The sequence below is a fragment of the Peromyscus californicus genome, unplaced genomic scaffold (assembly GCF_007827085.1).
Source record: "Peromyscus californicus insignis strain IS unplaced genomic scaffold, ASM782708v3 Scaffold_3__1_contigs__length_106647218, whole genome shotgun sequence".
Taxonomy (NCBI): domain Eukaryota; kingdom Metazoa; phylum Chordata; class Mammalia; order Rodentia; family Cricetidae; genus Peromyscus; species Peromyscus californicus.
In genome coordinates this window covers 43938651-43957797 of record NW_026294551.1, presented here as the reverse complement: position 1 = coordinate 43957797, position 19147 = coordinate 43938651, and the positions used below count along the sequence as shown (strand labels likewise).

The following is a 19147-nucleotide window of genomic DNA, read 5'->3' as shown; positions in this document are numbered from 1 at the left end:
GGCTCACTCTGGCTCCACTTGGGGAGATTTTTCACTTTACAAGAAGGGTGTGAAGGCACTGTGAATCCAGAGCAACTTTACTTGGGGTTTTCAAAAATCTTTTTTTAAATCTTTTACTATTATATGTATTTGTTTTCATTTTATTTTATGTGTATGGGTGTTTTGCCTGCGTGTACACCCGTGTACCACGTGTGTGCAGTGCCTGGCCAGAAGAGGGCATCAGATCCTCTGGGGCTGGAGTCCCAGCTGGTTGTGAGCTGCCATGTGGGTGCTGGGAATTGAACCCCGGTGGTCTGGAAGAGCAACTAGTGCTCTTAACCTCTGAGCCACCTCTCCAGTCCCCCCTACTTGGGTCTGTTGTTGTTTGATTTTACAGTACTTGGATTTTGACTTCTCTCCAGCCCCCTTTTTAGTTTTTATTTTGAGATAAGGTTTACCCAGGCTAGCCTTGAATCACTCTGTTGTCTAGGCAGGCTTTAAACTTGCATCAGCCTCCAGAATATCTGTGTTTACAGGCATGTACGGGTAACTGTATAAGGATTTTGAATTTTGGTTTTTCCTAGACTAACTAATGGTGGTGTCTGGGTGCTCTTTTGAAGCTGGGCAGCAGAAGCAAGTCACACCTGAACAACCAGCCATGGCAGCTGAAAGGCCAGCAGCTGGCAGTACAGTGTGCTGTGTAGTCAAGCTAAGATGGTTGGAACACAAGATGCCTTTTAAAAAAGATTTGAGATGGAGTCTCATGCACCCCAGGCTGGCCTCAAACTCACTATATAACTTCTGATCTTGCATCTACCCACAGAGTGCTGGGATTACAGGTGTGAGCTGTTTGTTTTATAATGTGGTACTAGGGATTGAACCCGGGGCTTGGTGCAGGCTAGGCAGGCACCCTGCAGCCGAGCTACACCCCAGTGCCCATTCTGTGTATTCTTGACTGAGGATATTTTCCTCTTGTGACGGGCCCACCAGCACGGAGCCCTTCCCCGAGTCTAGCAGCAGCTGTATGTGAGTTTTAATGTGGCTAGACTCCAGAGCCGAGTATCCGGTGATACCCGCCAATCTTGGCTCACACAGCATCCTCCCCCAGGAATGCCCCTCCCTTGGCCAATTTGAACCCATTTCTCTCAAGACCTGCCCTCTCTTTGCAGCTGTCCTGACTCCCATGTCTCCCCGGGGCCTATCCTTGACCCTAGGCTTTCTCTGCTGTCTCTCCCAAGCAGGCTTTGCTTGCCTCCCTCACAAATCCCAGCCCACCTGATGAAAACGGCTGACGTCCTTCAGCCTCCCGGAGAGGCTGGCTGTTTGCTGGCAGTGCATGGAGATCTGTGCCATCTCTCCTTTGCCCATGGCCTTTCACGGTCCTTGGCAGATGGATGGGAGCACCCACTGAGAGCTTAGGATGCTTCACATTCTGTTGGCAACCTCACAGTATAGGAACTCATACATTAACCACTGCCTCCCATTTCACAGATGAAGGAACTGAGGCTTGTCAAGGTTAATGAACTCGTAGCTCAAAGTCACATGGCTGACGAGAAGACAGAGTTTTGACCACCATGTTAAACATACTTGTCTTTCAAAGATATTTTTTAAACAATTCTTTACTTAGTGTGAAAGTCGGAGAACAACTTTCAGGAGTTGGCTCTCTCTCTCCTTCCACTGTGTGGGTTCCTGGGATGGGACTCAGATCTGGCTTGGTGACAAACGCCCTTCCCCGCTTAGCCATCTCCTCAGTCATGAACTCTTGGTTGAATGGATCTCCAGACTTTGGGGGTGCAGCTGCTTTTACTGGATCATTCCAGGCTAGTTCAGACTTCAAGTCCTCTAATTTTAAGATGTTATGGCCCGTTTCCCCTACACGCTGGTCCTCCCTATCCCCACAGGTGACTAGGATGGTTTTGTGTTTGCTTGTTTTGGAGACAGAGTCTCCAGTAGCCCAGGCTGGCCTGGAACTCCCTATGTAGCCGTGGATGACCTTGAATTCCTGATCCTCTGCCTGTACCACCGTGTGCTGAGATTACAGACACGCAGGGCCTCGTGCATGCCAGGCAAGCACTCCACCAAGGGAGCTGCTTTGGAGTTCATATCTCCTTTACCTGAACCAAGGTGGTGCTGTGTGAGCGGCCCACATCTGAGGCTTGCTGTTTGCTGGCGATGCGTGGAGACCTGTGCATATGAGTTTCTAGATGCTCCTAGAGGGTCTGAGGGAAAGCTATCGTGTGACTGAGGGCTGGCTGCCCTGTGAGTGGCTGTGATGACGGCCTAGGTCTCTAAGTCTGTGGACTTGTGTGTATTTCTGCAGCAATCAGTAGAGGACCAGGAACAGAGGCAGAGCCATGCGTAGATCACCCACCTTCCGGTGCAGCCGCTCGCCCGCTCTCCTCTCCTGCCCTGCCCTTATCTCAGCCCACTCCATCTTCTTCCCCATCAGAAGCAGAACGTGACCATCATGGATCACCACACAGCCTCAGAGTCCTTCATGAAGCACATGAAGAATGAGTACCGGGCCCGAGGAGGCTGCCCTGCAGACTGGATTTGGCTGGTCCCTCCAATGTCTGGGAGCATCACTCCTGTGTTCCACCAGGAGATGCTGAACTATGTCCTATCTCCGTTCTACTACTATCAGGTCAGGGAGAAGCCTCTCCACCTTCCCCATCTTGCAGCAGCTCGGCTGCAGAGACTTTGTAGTGTGACTGCCCAGGGCAGCACATGCCAGCTGAGGGCCACCTTGTCCTCTCTAAGGTCCCCCAGATTAGGTTATACATTGTCTAGTGTACCCAATAAAGGGATGATAAAAGCAGCTGGGCCTCTACCTTCTGGGACATTAACAAAGAAAGCCAAGTGTCCAATGCTGTGTGGCTCCACGTAGGGCCTGGAAGGTGCCACTTTGCTGAGGTTTGCTGATGTGGATGCGGTAGGCTTCCATGAGTGCTATCGAGGATCCTCTGCCTCTCCAGCATCCCCCAGCCCGAGCCCAGCCATCCCCCACCATCACATCTCCCTTCTTTCCTGCAGATCGAGCCCTGGAAGACTCACATCTGGCAGGACGGGAAGCTGAGGCCCAGGAGGAGAGAGATCCGGTTCAGAGTCTTGGTGAAGTACGTGAAAGTGGACAGGATTGCTGTCCACATGGTGTCCCTTTCACAGAGACAGCCTCCCTGTGCCCGCCATGAAGGGCAGGGCATACGGAGAATGTTCTTGATGGGGTTGGCTCCTAGAACTCTAGACACCAATTCTGAGACTCATTCGCTTCTGGCATCCCAAACTTCCCAAAGGGCCTGAGTCAGGGTGTACAGGGGCCACCACCAGTCAGTGAGAAGTGGAGGGTGCTGTCCCTTCTCTATTCTCTTCTGGAAGCTGACTCAGCACAGCATCTGTCTGTCTGTCTGTCTGTCCGTCCCCACAGAGTGGTGCTCTTTGCTTCCATGTTGATGCGAAAGGCCATGGCTTCCCGAGTCAGAGCCACAGTCCTCTTCGCTACGGAGACAGGGAAGTCTGAAGCGCTGGCCCGGGACCTGGCAGCCTTGTTCAGCCATGCCTTCAACACCAAGGTACACACTTAGGTGGCAGGCATCTGGGGTGAGCGCAGAGGGCCTCCTGGGAGCTGAGGGCTGATGTCGCCTGTGTGCCACGCAGGTTGTCTGCATGAACCAGTACAAGGCAAGCACCTTGGAAGAGGAGCAGCTCCTGCTGGTGGTGACGAGCACGTTTGGGAATGGAGACTGCCCCAGCAATGGGCAGGTGGGTGGCCCGGCGTCCTGGTCATCAGGGGGGAAGAGGGACTTGGGGGGATCAAGAGAAGGGTCCAGGGGACACAGAATGACCTGAAGAGGGCATTGGCATTGGAAGTGAGTGCTCAGGCCACTCCGGGTCCCTCTTGTACCACTTTCCCAGGGGCACACAATGCCTTCTTGTGAACTGGCCAGCCTATGTTTCCAGTTTTAGGTTATCTGAGGGGGTAATCTTCATTACATTTCTTTCTTTCTTTCTTTCTTGTTTGTTTGTTTGTACACACACGTGTACGTGTGCAAGTGCCACAGCTCACATGGGGAGGGACTTGCGGGAGGCCGTTCTCAGCTTCCACAATGTGGGTCCCTCAGGCCACTTTTACCTGCTGAGCTCCCTCAACAGCCACAACCCACCTTCTTTCAAAATTCAAAAATTCTTATTTAACTGGGCATAGTGATGCACACTTGTAACCCTAGCACTTGGGAGGCAGAGGCAGGAGAATTACAAGTTTGGGCCCAGCCTGGACTTTATAGGAAATCTTGTCTCAAGTTCCCTTTCAACAAGAATTCATAGTTAGGGCCTACAGAGATGGCTCAGTAGTTCAGAGCACTTGCTGCCCGTCCAAAGGACCATACTTCATTCCCAGGACTCACATCCGGTGGATCACAACCTCCTGTGACTTTAGCTCCAGGGGACACAACACTCACATCCAGTGGCTCACTACCTCCTGTGACTTCAGTTCCAGGGGACCCAGAGCTGACTTCTGCCCCCCTGGGCACCCGCACTCACATACCCAGACACACTCTCAGATGCAAATCTTTCTTAAAAAAGAATTCCTATTCAAAGAAAATGTTTCATTCTCACAAAGGGAAAATGGGCCAAAAGTATGAATTTTGTCTAGCCGGCCTCACCCAGGCCTGCTTGCCCTTGTGTTTTGAGCAGAGGCAAGGATGAGCGAGATGTGAAGGCTTGTTTAGCACTGATTTGAGCTTGGAGGGATGAAAAGGCCATTGAAAAGAAACCGCATGAGAAAAGATTACCAAAGTCATAGCTCCCCACAATATGATGGGTCCCTAAAATGCTGTCTAAAACAGTTCCCTGGAAAAATCAAAGTTATTTTAGAGAATATGTTGCTCCTACCAAGTTCCAAGCAAGGAGTGAGGTTCATATTCTTTTTGAGGGAGACTGTGCTCTTCCAGGACTAAATGGGGATACCAGGGACTTCTGGGTCTCTCACTGAGGGGCAGGGCCCATGTGAGCTGGCGCAGCTGGACTTGTCCAGTGGATCTGGATTCTTGGCCTGCTCGGTGTGGCCAAGGTTTAAATGAACCGCTGTGGGAAAGGCAAGCAGCGGTTTTGTGGGTCCAGGCCTGAGAACTCTGGTTCCTTGTCTTTGTAGACTCTGAAGAAAGCTCTGTTCATGCTGAGAGAACTCACCAACACCTTCAGGTGAGGCACTCTCCCACAGTCTTGCCTCCTGGGCCATTTGGGATCAGACCATGGAACTGGGTGTACACAGGACGTCTTCTTAGAGACGTCCAAGGGCAGAGTCCCTGGTCTGAGGTGTGTCTTCTAAGTGGGTTGAGGATCAAGACGCAGAAACCAAGTTCCTCTTGCAGGTCTGCAGGCCCAGAGTGCATTGGTCACATGACTAAGGAAGGCCAGGTTGTGATGTGACGCAGTGGGCACGGGAGAGTAGGGCTGTCCCTGCAGACCGTGGCTACTGCTGCCGTGCGTCCTGAAGTCTCCAGTGTGTGCTTTCTCCTGGGCAGGTATGCCGTGTTTGGCCTTGGCTCCAGCATGTACCCTCAGTTCTGTGCCTTTGCTCATGACATCGACCAGAAACTCTCCCACCTGGGAGCCTCTCAGCTCGCCCCGACAGGAGAAGGAGACGAACTCAGCGGGCAAGAGGACGCCTTCCGCAGCTGGGCTGTGCAAACCTTCCGGGTCAGTGCCCAGCCAGACAGGATACAATGCGTTCACACCAAACACATCTGAGACTGGTGTCCCGGGGGGTCATGACCTCTGCCAGGTGTGAACCAGGGCTGTGGGCCTGATGTCTCAGGTCAAAGCGGCTCTCCCCAACCCCCACCCCACCAAGAAGAGTGTCGCTCAGGTGTATTGCTCTGGGTGGGAGGGGGCGGCTGATCAGCTCCCTGTCCTGAACTTCTCTGGCTTTAGGACTTCCCTGTTGGTAGCCTTGGCCGCCTCGTAACAATGGTGCCTTGCTTCAGTCTCCCAGCTCTACAGAGGTGGGCACAGGGACCACACTGCTGACCTCTTACGACCTGGCTCTTCTCTCCTCAAATCTTTACTTTCTGGACTCTGCCCTGCTGATGGAGGGACCATATCTCTGAAGTGAAAGGGCAGCAATTGGAAGCCCAGCAGACTTGGTCCTAAGACTCGGGCCTCCTCCATGAGGTTTTCTGTTAGGATGGGAAAGCCCCGGACCTCCCTCACTATGTGGGAAGAGGATAAGTGTATGATGGCCACCTTAATACTCATTATAAATAATATCAATGGCCACTGTGCAACAAGCCCGGGCTTTTCCGAGCCCCTTTAGTCCCCATCAGATGACACACCTAGGAGTTTTGGCATGCATCCATTCAGTATTTGACCCATGGTGAAGGGTGGCGCTGGTGATAGTCAACGCCACTCTTCCTAACTTTCCAGGCGGCCTGTGAGACGTTTGATGTTAGAAGCAAACATCACATCCAGATCCCAAAACGCTACATTTCCAACGCAATATGGGAGCCGCACCAATACAGGCTCACCCAGAGCCCAGAGCCTTTAGACCTCAACAAAGGTACCAGCCCCTCTGCACCCTACTGGTCTTTCCTGCCTGGGTTGAGGCTATCTGAGCCCTGAACCAGGAGTCAAGGAATCTACCATGTTCTTCTAAGTGAAGGCAGTCAGCTGGGACAGCTGGGTATCTGTCTCCCTGGTTACAGGGCCTGTGGCACAGGGCTTCAGGCTCAGAGGAAAAGCAGTCAGAAGGAAGCCCTGAGGAGAGGTAGTGAGAGCAGGGAGCCAGCATCAGTGGGTGGGTGGTTGGGGCAACTCTGCCAGACACTGTGCCAGCCTCTTGACCCACATGAACTGACCTATGACGCTTGGCCTGCCACTTGGCCTGTGGCAAATCAGGAGAAGTTACAGCTCAAGGAAATGAAGCGAGCAGTAGCATATGGGGAAAAGGGGGTTGGAGTCAGTCTTCCAAAGGGAGCCACGGGCCATGAGGAAGGCTTCCGGGGCGATTCGGGGCAGCAGTCAGTGGCTCAGCTCCGCCCATCCTGGGTGACACACTGGGTTCCCTGAGTCCAGACATCACAAAGGTGTCTGCACGTTAGGACGTGCCTAGCTGTATCTCTGCAGTGTTCTGAGAATCCCAAATTGGGATGGTGGCTGGAGACTTCCGGTGCTTTATCGTCTACTCTGAATCTCCCGGTACTTCCCAACCGCAAAGCCACTGTCCATCGGGATCTCTTCGGTTGTTTAGTTCTAGTTACGGTTTTCCCCCTCTGTGTGTGTGTGGAGACAGGTAGCTGAGCCAGGGTCTCCTGTGGCCTAGACTGGTGGCAAACTTGCTATATGGCCAAGAATGGCCTTGAACTCCTGACCTTCCTCCCTCCACCTCCAAGTGCTGGCATTACAGACTTGGATCACCACATCCAGTCAGGCCCAGGGTCTTTCTTTACTTGTGACTCCCAAATAGTGGGGGAGGAAAAACCTAACAGAACAGCAAGAGCAAGGGTAGCCTGCAGGGATAATCGATTCAGCATACAGGGCTTCCCCCACCACAGCGCAGGGGCTCCCCCACCACAGCACAGGAGCCCTGTGCCATCTCAGGCTCTGTCCCCTCAGCTCTCAGCAGTATGCACGCCAAGAATGTGTTCACCATGAGGCTGAAATCCCAGCAGAATCTGCAGAGTGAGAAGTCCAGGTAAGGACGAGGGAGGCCTGGCCGGTGTTCCAAGACTGCTCTGTGATGGATAAAGGACCAGAGCAAGTCAGTCTGTGCATGGGGAGGGGAGACATGCCTGCCGAGGATGCCACCTTCGGGACCAGCTTCTCTGCTACTCCTTGGCACCCCTGCCTTTGCCCGATTTGGGAACCGGGTGTCTGCCTCACTGGCTCTTCCTCCTCTCTGAACTCTCGCTAAAAGGAGTGACCAGGGGATACTCAGACCATTTGAGTGTTCAGTCCTTTTGTGAGGATATTTGACAAGGATGGGAATTTCTCAGCCAGGGAGCCGAGGGTCATGGGTGATCGGTAGATTGTATCTGTGTTATCTTTCCTCTTCCTAACTCCTATCCATCGGGGAAACTGACCTTGGTTCGAATGAGAACAGAATTTGTTCTGGAGACAAGAAAAAGCCACTTCCAATGCCCACACACCCTGGGAAGATGCTTCTTGTGGCAGAGTTGTGGCCAAGCCCTCGAGACTCTGTCCCCTGCTAGGGAGAGCTGTGGCCAAACTCCTCTGGAAAACTACGGAGCTCTGAGGGTCCCCAGCTGAGGGGAGGTCCTGTTACAAACTGACTGGTGGCTGAAGCTGGAGGGAGCCAGCAGGAAGGTGATAGGAGAGCTTATGCTAAGGAGGCCGGCAGTTACCCAGGATTCCCTTTTCCTTCTGTAGCCGTACCACACTCCTCGTCCAACTCTCCTCCGAGGGCAGCCGAGGCCCCAGCTACCTGCCTGGGGAACACCTTGGGATTTTCCCAGGCAACCAGACAGCCCTGGTCCAGGGAATCTTGGACCGAGTTGTGGATTGTCCTTCGCCCCACCAAACCATGTGCCTGGAGGTGCTGGATGAAAGTGGTAAGCCCTGGGCCCCCAGAAAAACCCATTCCCCTCACCCCCATCCCTGAGGACTGGGGCTGTGTCTGTCCTGGTGTGCTCCAGTCCCAGCTCATGGGAGAAACTCCCCGGCCTCCCCCGGTAGTGATGACTCCATGAGTGTGCCCTCCCCCCTCAGAGGAGGAATCAGAGAAGCAAAACCTGGCAGTGTCCACCACCACCAGGAAGAAAGCAAGTCAGCCTGAACCTCTGAGACAAGGGGCTTGAGGCATCCTTGGGGCTGTAAGGATACAGAAGTGGTCCAGATGAGATGCCATTGATAATACAATCCTTTTCTCTAGAAGGAAGGGAGGGGAGGGAGAGTAATAAAAGAAATGCGCTGACATGTAGTAAACACCTGTGGACCAGGAACCGTGCCAACCACATCTCAAGTGTGGTTTTCCTCACTGCTGATGCCAGACCAGCCTGTGTTATCTCATCTGTCTCTCAAGGAAGCAGCTGGAGGCCACAGGGTTCAGACACTCAACTGGGAAGTGAGGAGCCGGTTTGAACCTGGGTCTGCTGGCCCCATATCGTTCTGTGACTTTTCTGAATGCTGTTTCTTGGGACCCCTGAAGCCTGGCCACCTCAATTTATACTGATCTGTTCACCTGGAGCCTCTTGACTTGGTATCCCAGGGGACTGTAGCCATAAATCTTTCTCTAAATGAGTGACTAGCCCCTGGGATGTACATCCATCTCCAGTGGACTCAGTCACTATGAGTGTGTAGTTCCCCTGAGGGTACCAGACATATGTAGGGGTCACAGAAGGATGTGGTTGGTTTGTCAGAACAATGACAATATGGGTGCCCATGTGGGAGCGATCGATCAGCTTGCCCCGGTAGCCCTGCCTCAGCACCAATGCCTGATCTTTGCTCTGTCTGGAGCCAAACCATCAGAGTCTTCCCTTCCTCGTAGCTGGAGGGTAGGAGTCTTCTGAGAGACCCCAGTTGGGCCTTTCCCCATCCTGACACCTCCCTTCCTTCCATTCAGGCAGCTACTGGGTCCAGGACAAGAGGCTGCCCCCCTGCTCGATCAGCCAAGCCCTCACCTACTTCCTGGACATCACCACCCCTCCCACCCAGCTGCAGCTCCACAAGCTGGCCCACCTGGCCACAGACGAGGCTGAAAGGCAGAGACTGGAAGCCCTGTGTCAGGTGAGGTGGTGGGGGGTGAGGCAGGAGCATTTCACAGAGTGGAGAGAACCAAAGTCCAGAGCCGAGTTCGACCTCTGACACCGCCTGAGTCCTCTAGGTGTGACTTGTCTGTGTCTGGTGGGGGCTGGGCATCCTTTGCTGCTCCATCTTATTTAGTACACAGCAGTGCTGAGTAAATGAGTTTCTCTGAGAGTCGGTATGATGTGCCTGTATTCATGACTTGCCCCATTTCTGTGACAAAATACGTGACAGAAGGAAAGGAAAGTCCAGTCGGTCAGGGCAGAGTCATGACAGGAGGAGTGTGGGTGGCCGGTCACTTCACTTCCGGAATAGGCAGCCGAGAAAGGCGGACTCGGATGTTCTGCTCACTTTCCCCTTTTAGTTTAGTCTGGAGCCTCAGCCCATGGGAATTCAGGGTGGGTCCTCCCCGGTTAAACCTCTGGAAACACCGGCACAGAGGTATGTTTCCATGGTGATCGTAAATCCAGCCACATTTACAGCAAAGAGTAGTCATCACATAGCCAAAGTGCACTTCCTCCAATGTGCCCATGGAGGGGCAGCCTCCATGGATGGCCTTTGTCTTCCATAGGTGGGACAAACTCAGTGGTGGGTGACTGGATGGAATGGCAGGTGGGGGCTGGGGTAATGAGTTAGTGGAGCGACAGAGTTGTCTTTGTAAAAGGCGCTAGATACCTTACTACCACCTCAACCTCCCTGTGTGAAAAGCGCTATCCGCCTCACTCCACAAGGACTAAGGCTAAGCTAAGAAGGACATCTAGCCACAATTTGAACCCAGATCCAACTGGTTCCAAATTATAGTATAATAAGGAAGTGAGCCCAGCTGGGCATGGTGGTGCATGCCTGTGATCCCAGCACTCAGGAGGCTGAGGCAGGAGGATAGTGAGTTAGAGACAAGTCTTAGCCAACAAAAAGAGTTCAGGGCCAATCTGGGATATAGAACAAGATCCTGCCTCCACTCCCCTCCCCAAAGAAAGGGCATTGAGCCCTGCCCATGAGGTGTTAATACTGGGGGAGGTTTTTGTGTTTTGATTTTTGTTGCTTGCTCTTGGTTTTGTTTTTGCTCTTGTTTTGTGGGTCCTAGGGGTTCCCCTTAGGCCTTCACACATGCCAGGCAGGTGCTCTACCACTGAGACAAACTCCGCTCTCTCCTATTAGTTTTCATTCTGAGGCAGGGTCTCACTAAGTTAGCCAGGCTGGCCCTCAACTCGGTCTGTAGACCCTGCTGGCCTTGAACTTGGAACCCTCCTGCTTCAGCCTTCTGACTAGATGGGGTTGCAATACCGCCTCACCACCGCCTTAATCCTACCCATAATACATTTCTAGGCGCAATTGAGAAATGCTACTGGCTGCCCCAGCTCCTTGCTTCCCCTCCAAGACAGTGGCCTCAGCACCCTGGACAGCACCAGTCCTTGCCCATGTTTGTTGAGTGAACGGATAAATACTGGGCGGGGCAGCTCCTTCCCCTACACATGGCAGCCCCCCACCTCCATCCCTCACATTACCCTTGGTTTTTAGCCCTCAGAGTACAATGACTGGAAGATCAGCAACAGTCCCACGTTCCTGGAGGTGCTGGAAGAGTTCCCGTCGCTGCGGGTGCCTGCTGCCTTCCTGCTTTCTCAGCTCCCCCTTCTGAAGCCCCGCTACTACTCTATCAGCTCCTCCCAGGACCACACCCCCTCAGAGATCCACCTCACTGTGGCTGTGGTCACCTACCGGACCCGAGGTGAGGCAGGCAGAATCTGCTGTCATCTGCACGTGTTACTTCTAGGGTAGTTGTACTAAATTGCTTTCTGTAGCTGTGACAGACAGACACCATGGCCACCTCCACTACCGTTTAGGAGAAGAAAGGGTTTGTTTAGCTTACAGGCTACAGTCCACCATCAAGGGAAACCAAGGCAGGAGCGTGAAGCAGGAACCATGGAGGAATGTTGCTTACTGGCTTGTTCCGTCTGGCTCGCTCAACTACCTTCCTTATACAACTCAGGACCACCCGTTCAGGGGCAGCACTGCCCACCGTGGGCTAGACTCTTCCTCCATCAGTTAACAGTTAAGAAAATGACCCACAGCCCTGCCCACGGGCCAGTCTGGCAATTCTTCAACTGAGTCTCCCTCTTCCTGGGTGTGTCAAGTTGATGGCCAAGATTAACTGCCCTGGCAGCAGTTCAACACCTCGATGGAGCTTTTGTCTCTCTTGGCTACACGATGCGGTGACAGCCACCTGCCAAAGTTATCAGTAATGTGAGCAGCTGGGTGGGGCACATTGTCGTGAGGCAGGCATGAAGCTCACCCCTTGGTTTACCATCCATTACTGTAGGATCTGACTCCCGTGTGCATTTTACAAGGGAGGAGAGAGAGGCAGGGAGTGGCCAACCCACTTGTTCCGAGTCACCCTGTTAATAACTGGAGACGCAGAGACAGGGAATTTAAGTGCTGAAGTGAAGTGCTGGACCGTTGTTACAGTCTCGGACTGTTGAATAGGTGAAGAGACTTGAACACCAGAGAACCCAGTTGTTGCTGCCCATCCTAATGATGCAGCCCAATGGGAGGAAATCTTGTATGGATTGTTCTCTCTCCCGATGCTCTCATTCTGTGGTGGCCATGTCCGTCCCACCTCCGTGCTGGGGGCCACACTGAGTGTGGAAACTCCGCCAGCAGGCCCTGCCTTCATAGAGTAGCCATAGAGCCAGTAAAGAGTTAGGGCATGCCAATACTTAAAGATATGGCTGCATGGGTGCCCATAAGCAATGGGTGTCTTGAGGGAGTGAGTGGGGTGTGTGTGCAGCTACCGCAGACTTGGAGGTCCTGTGTTCTGTCCTCTCAGCCTTGGATCCTGCACTGGATGGACTGGCTGCTCCCTGTTCTGACATCTGTAACTGAGCTCTGTCTGAGCTGGAAGGGCTGGACAGGGGCCACACCACAGAGCTCTCCCTTCTTGGCAAAGAGCAGAGTTTCTAAAGATTAGGCAGAGCCTGTATGTAGACAGACCAGACCTCATCATTGGGTGAGAGAGGAGATGCATGTGAGCCCTGTGAAGGGCGGTTTATGCAGAACAGAACCAAAGGACTACCCAGGTTGCTGGAGACCTCCTTTCTGTGTCTGGTCATGGGGAAGTGAATGTAACCCAGAGGAAACTGGGGTACCTACAAGCCCAGGAAAGGCTGCCGGGGAAAACTGAGATGCCAGAAGAGATGGGGGTCGGGGAGTGGGGTGGGAGACACCCCTCACCCAGGGCTCCTACTGGCCAAGGCCTCCTTCATGAGGACACTCCAGTGGCCAGCCCTGGGGAATCACTTTGCATTGCTGTAGGCAGAGCCTTGGCAGGGGTTGCTGGAGGGTCCCTAGACAAACACTTGGGAGAATCTCTAGAGCAGTGGTTCTCAACCTTCCTAATGCTGTGACCCTTTAATACAGCTCTTCATGTTGTGGTGACCCCCCCAATCACAAAATTATTTTCACTGTTACTCCATAACTGTAATTTTGCTACTGTTGTGAATCTTTTTTGTTGTTGTTTGTTTTTTTGTTTTTTCAAGACAGGGTTTCTCTGTGTAGCTTTGCGCCTTTCCTGGGACTCGCTTATGGAGACCAGGCTGGCCTTGAACTCACAGAGATCCGCCTGCCTCTGCCTCCCAAGTGCTGGGATTAAAGGCATGTGCCACCACTGCCCGGCTCTGTTGTGAATCTTAATGTTAATATCCAATATGCAACCCCTATGAAAACGTCATTTGACCCTTGAAGGGGTCACGACCCACAGGTTGAGAACTACTGCTCTAGAGTATTAGGAGTGAGAGACCTGAGCATGGACCTGAGTCTATCAGGACTTTGGTCACCTGCTCCTTTTTCTGCTCTGTGACCTGGTGTCTGCAATGACAAAGGGAGCAATTGCCCGTCAGGTCTCTCGCAGCCTTCCCTGCTCTGTGTGGAGAGCTGGGAGAGAAAGTGACTCATCATTCGGGAACTAGGCACCCAAGGGGGCCTGGCAGTGTAGGAAGAGCACCCAGCGGGGTTGCGTGATGGCCACGGGGGTTGTTGGTTAGATCTGTGCTGTCCCTGCAGATGGTCAGGGTCCCCTGCACCACGGTGTCTGCAGCACTTGGATCAGCAGCCTGAAGCCCCAGGACCCAGTGCCCTGCTTTGTGCGAAGGTAAGCACCCACTCAGGGCCCTTCGGAACCCCTGGACTTGGGGATTCTGCACTACAAGGGAAGGATTTAGGACTGAGTACTCCCCTTGGCCCATAAAGGTTGTGCGGAGGGCACGGTAATTCTAGGTCTCTGCATTTTACCATCTGGCCGCAAGGTGTGGTGGAGTCAATGGCGAGGACAATGGTGATGATCGTGGTGGGGTCCAGAGTCCAGTGAAACTGGCCCTTTCACCAAAAGACTCGAGTGTGGGAGGTGCCGTGCCTAGGCAGGAGGGATAAAGCTTTGCACAGGGCTTGGGAATCCATGTTTCCCTCCATCCCCGACAGTACCACCCTACCAGGTGCTTAGCTCCCAGCTCTATCGTGCATGTGCTTTCGGCTCGGGGTGTCTGAAGACCAAGGTCTCCCCGCTTCTGTCTCCTTGCAGTGTCAGTGGCTTCCAGCTCCCTGAGGACCCCTCCCTGCCTTGCATCCTCATTGGGCCCGGCACGGGCATCGCCCCCTTCCGCAGTTTCTGGCGACAGCGGCTCCACGACTCCCAGCACAGAGGTACAGGAGGGGAGCATGTCAGTCACCATGATCTGATCATTACACATGCACATCAGAGTATTCCACTGGACCCCAACCCGTGAGTGGGTACCCGGATTTGGAGGGTTTGCGCCCTGCCCACTTCATGTCTCCTCCATGTTTCCTTGTTCCTTATTAATGTATTTAGAGGGGTGCAAGTGTCAGAGGTCAACTTGCTTCTCTTCTCCCACCATGTAGGTCCCAGGGTTCAGACTCAATTTGTCAGGCTTAATGGCAAGCTCCTCTCCCTGCTCAGCTGTCTTCCCGGCCCGTTTTGCTGGGTTTGTTAGTTTTCATGTGTTTAACGCTGGCCTTGTCTTTGGTGCCATCAATGGAGTAACCCATAGAGTGAGCCTGTGAAGAGGTCCTCAGAGCTAAGAGATGAAAGCAATAGATCTTAGATAAAGACGTAGTCCTTTCATTTGAGAAACAGCCCAAAAGAAAGGACGTCTCTATGCCTGGAATCCTCTGCAGGAGGCTTTTGTAGAACTTTTAGCAATGTTTGGCATTTAAGACCATGAACGTGAAGTCCAGCGCAGTCAAGGGCAATCAGGAGGTTGTTTGGGATGTCCTGGACACCAGAGGCTCACCATGTGCATTTGATGTAGCAGCTCTGTCAGGACACTGTGTCAGGAATGATGGTTTTCACAGAATGTCTGATATTTCACTAAAAGGATGCCCTTAGCATGTTACACACACACACACACACACACACACACACACACACACACACACACACACTTACATATATAATAGAGACAAGATCCTGCTAGTGTATCCCTGGCAGGACTGAGAACTCCCTACATGGACAAAGTTGGCCTTGAACTTGCAGCAATCCTCCTGCCCCTGCTTCCCAAGTACTGGCTATAATGATATTTTAAAAGGAAAAAGTAAAATTAAAATGCAATATGGCAAACAAAAGAAAGATCGATCTGTTGACATAATCATAACTAATACTGAACCTTGTTCTTCAAGAGTGCCTCCATTAACTATAAAATGGGATAATACCAAATAAGAAACTTACATGTTGGGCACCTGGTGGTCATGGTTTGCCCTCTGGTGGCCATTGTGGTAACTGCAACCTTCTGGGTCTTAAAGGGCTCAAAGGAGGCCGCATGACCTTGGTGTTTGGGTGCCGGCACCCGGAGGAGGACCACCTCTATCGGGAAGAGATGCAGGAGATGGTCCACAAAGGAGTGCTGCACCAGGTGCACACAGGCTACTCCCGGCTGCCAGGCAAGCCCAAGGTAAGTGCAGCCACCCAGCAAGCCCGCAGAGAGTGCATGATGGCCACTGCCCGGGCTACACAGCCCTCCCTCTCTGAGCCTTCGTCTCCTCTGCTCCAAAGTGGAGACACTTGCACAGAAGTGGTATGAAGAACACTATGATGAGAAGACCAAGCCCAGAATGATTTGAGAATCACACTATAGCTTAATCTCCGCAACGCAGCCAGCTGTAGGTGCCCAGCAGCCCCGGGATGCAGGGCCGTGCCGGGAGATGTCCTGTAGGTTGGCTTTATGCTCAGCTCAGCGAGATCAGAATGTGGAGCTGATCCCACCAGGGCCCTCAAATGGGCACTGTGCTCCAGGGGCATGAGCAGTCAGTGTAGACTCAGCTCAGAACTTTGTTCCCTGAGGACCCCCTTGGATCCAATTGCTGGACCACTGGCCATTGTATATGGAAAAAGCAGATTCCTGACCAACTCCGGGCCCTTCTTTATAAATGGGGAGCCTGGGAGCCTACACTCCAGCCCTAAATCAGAGCTGGGACTGATACGTGCTAGGAAGCCCCTTCTTTCTGGGGTATAGGCAGGCGGATCTCAGAGCTCTGGGCAGAGCCATTAGCTTGATGGAGCATCTCTGAACTCAGGGAAGATCTGAGGGTTCTGTTGGTCAGGACTGGACAGGATACTCGTGTATCCTGAGCTGAGGTCCTGATTAAAGCCCTCAGTGGCCCTTCTCCCCTCCCCATGGCCTGACCATATGTGTGCCTGACCACAGGGACCTCAGCATCCGGGGATGGTCCCACCATGTCCTCTGCTTTTAGGTCTATGTTCAAGACATCCTGCAGAAGCAGTTGGCCAACGAGGTACTCAGCATGCTCCACAGGGAGCAGGGCCACCTCTATGTGTGTGGAGATGTGCACATGGCTCGGGATGTGGCTACCACCTTGAAGAAGCTGGTGGCCACCAAGCTGAACTTGAGCGAGGAGCAGGCTGAGGACTATTTCTTCCAGCTCAAGGTATGGAAGTCGGGGTGGGACCCTAGACAAGGGTGTAGGGGAAGGTCACATGCCATTGGAATCAAGACCAGAACAGCAGAACTGGGGGGGGGGGTGCCCTGAGACCCTCTCCACCACTGCAGAAACCTGAGGGGGGCTGACTGGCTGGGCTCCTGGAGGTAGGACTTCCCATTCCACACTGGCTGCCAGCTGGCTGAGAAGTCCAGCCAATGTGTTCCTTTTCTCCAGCTGTGGAATCAGAGTAGCAGGCTCTGCTCCCCACACCCCTCCAGAAAATACTCATGGGGCAGAGCAGGGCTGTGGACACCAGGGCTGGGAGGCCTGTCCCCTAGTGGCCATGGGAAACATATAGTTATTACAGCAGGCTGCTGGCTGGATGCCCTCATGTCGCTCAGGAAGGACTCTTGGTAGCAGGGTTGCCTTGTTCCAGGTGCTCACCAAGGACCACACTGTGACATTTCCTTCTGCCCTTCTAAGGGCGTTATGAGGGAAGAGTGACTGTTGCCCCATTTTGTAGAGGGAAGGGGTGCTGGTACTACAGAATGTGAGAGCCCAGGTACATGGCCTCACTCTCCCTTTCCTTCTCTCTGCTTCCCAGTCCTGTCCTTAAGGCTTATACTCACGCTCTACGTTTATATTAAGTATCTACTATGTGTTAGAGACTAAAAAGCGGTTAAAAAAACAGGTAAAAAAATTGGCCTGGGGCACGATAGTGCGCACCTGTAATCCCAGCACGAGGGAAACAGTCAGGAGGATCAAGAGTTCAAGATTATCCCTTGGTTACATAGTCAGCTCAAGGCCAGCCTGGGCTACATGAGATCCTGTCTCAAAAACAAAAAAAATCAAAAAGCCAGCCTAAGTGGAGCTTACACTCTGGCAGGGTTGATGAAATAAAACACGTAGAATGTGTATTGCTTCAGGTGAGAATTAAGCAGAACAGCAGCTCAGAGTGTGAGGGGTGTGTGTGCATCATTTTAATGATGCTGTTTGCAGAAGGGGGTTACTGGGAGGTGACATTTGAGAAAAACACCTGAAGAAGGTAAGGAAGAAGCCTTGTGCATACTCAGGACAGAGGTCTAAACTATTCTATGTGGGGGAGCAGCATGTACAAAGGTCCTGGGGTACAGATTATTCTGACATGTGTGATGACCAGCAAGGACATCATGGATACTTCCCTAAATGTATTTAGTGTGCATGTCAGATATGTTCATGGATTTTTGTCATCAAAAGGGTTACAAGAAGCAGGCGGGGCAGAGGCACCCCATACCTGTAAATCCTAAGGCTTTGGGGAAGCTGAGGCAGGAGAGTGATAAATGTAAGTCAGTATGGGGTATCTAGGGCTGCAGAGATGATTCAGCATTTAAAAGCATATACTGTTCTTGGAGAGGATGACCTGCCTGTAACTTCAGCTCCAGGGGACATGATACCCTCTTCTGACCTCTGACGGCCCTCATGTACATGTACAGCTTCACGCTAGCACCAAGGGGGAAAAAAAACCCAAGGTCAGATCACTTGGAACACATGTCCAGGTCCACAAAGAGCAACACCAACAGGTGGCTTCCCTGTAAGATTTCTCGGAGCCCTCAGCCTGCTGCTGTGTGCTCTGACTTCAGGACCCGGGGAAAGGAAGGCTCGCACAGTCTGTCCCACTCGTGCTGATCTCAGAGCTCACATCCGCCGGCGACGTGTGAGATGAACACTAGACAGATAGTGAAGAGGCTGAGGTGGACCACACGCAGTGCCGGGGAGAAACGGAACCTAGGCGTGATGGCAGCATGCCAAGCAAGCAGGAAGGCACAGGGCTAGTGAGAGTCTGCGTCACCAGGAAGCTGGTGCAGCTCCAGGGTTTTATCAGCCTAGACACGGGAACTGAGGGGGCTGGTCCAGCAGAGCTGATGCCTTGGCCTCTGTTTCCCTCCGCAGAGTCAGAAACGTTATCATGAAGATATCTTCGGTGCAGTCTTCTCCTATGGGCCGAAAAAGGGCAGTGCCCTGGAGCAGCCCAGAAGTACAAGGCTCTGACAGCCTAGGAGTTAGAGCTTCCGGTACAGAATTCAGTGATGGACTCAACTCCCCAGCTGCTCAGGGGCCTGGAGAGACAGAAATGCAATTTTCTCCAAATCCCTCACATCATACCCCGCACCCCACGCACTACCAAGTAGCGTTGTGGACTACTTGAATCTCTCCCTCTCCTTCCCTCCCTTTCCTCCCCTCCCTTCCTTCCCCTCACATACTTCCCTGGAGCCTTGAAGCTGAGGACGGCAAAAATGAATCTCCTGATGGAAGCACTTTGGGTGACCACCAGGAGGCGCCATGCCGCTACTCTAATATTTAGCTGCATCGTGTACAGTTATTTATACTTTGTATTTAAGAAAACAAATACCTTTGTCTACTCCCAAGGACTTCTTGGGCCTTTCCTGTATAATTTCTCGATGAAAATATTGATATGAAATGCATTTTA

General features: G+C 52.6%; 1 protein-coding gene across 1 annotated transcript in view; it reads left to right on the top strand.

Moving 5' to 3' along the window:
- The window catches only part of Nos2 (nitric oxide synthase 2), a 37133-nt gene extending 17986 nt beyond the window's left edge, over positions 1–19147 (top strand). Inside the window, exons 11-26 of the mRNA XM_052758599.1 lie at positions 2425–2623; positions 3013–3095; positions 3404–3548; positions 3634–3738; positions 5126–5175; positions 5499–5673; positions 6400–6532; positions 7588–7666; positions 8362–8543; positions 9554–9717; positions 11254–11461; positions 13792–13879; positions 14306–14427; positions 15544–15692; positions 16492–16686; positions 18610–19147. Coding sequence (XP_052614559.1) covers positions 2425–2623; positions 3013–3095; positions 3404–3548; positions 3634–3738; positions 5126–5175; positions 5499–5673; positions 6400–6532; positions 7588–7666; positions 8362–8543; positions 9554–9717; positions 11254–11461; positions 13792–13879; positions 14306–14427; positions 15544–15692; positions 16492–16686; positions 18610–18708 — 2176 coding nt within the window. The 3' untranslated portion in view covers positions 18709–19147. The remainder of the gene's footprint in view (positions 1–2424; positions 2624–3012; positions 3096–3403; positions 3549–3633; positions 3739–5125; positions 5176–5498; positions 5674–6399; positions 6533–7587; positions 7667–8361; positions 8544–9553; positions 9718–11253; positions 11462–13791; positions 13880–14305; positions 14428–15543; positions 15693–16491; positions 16687–18609) is intronic.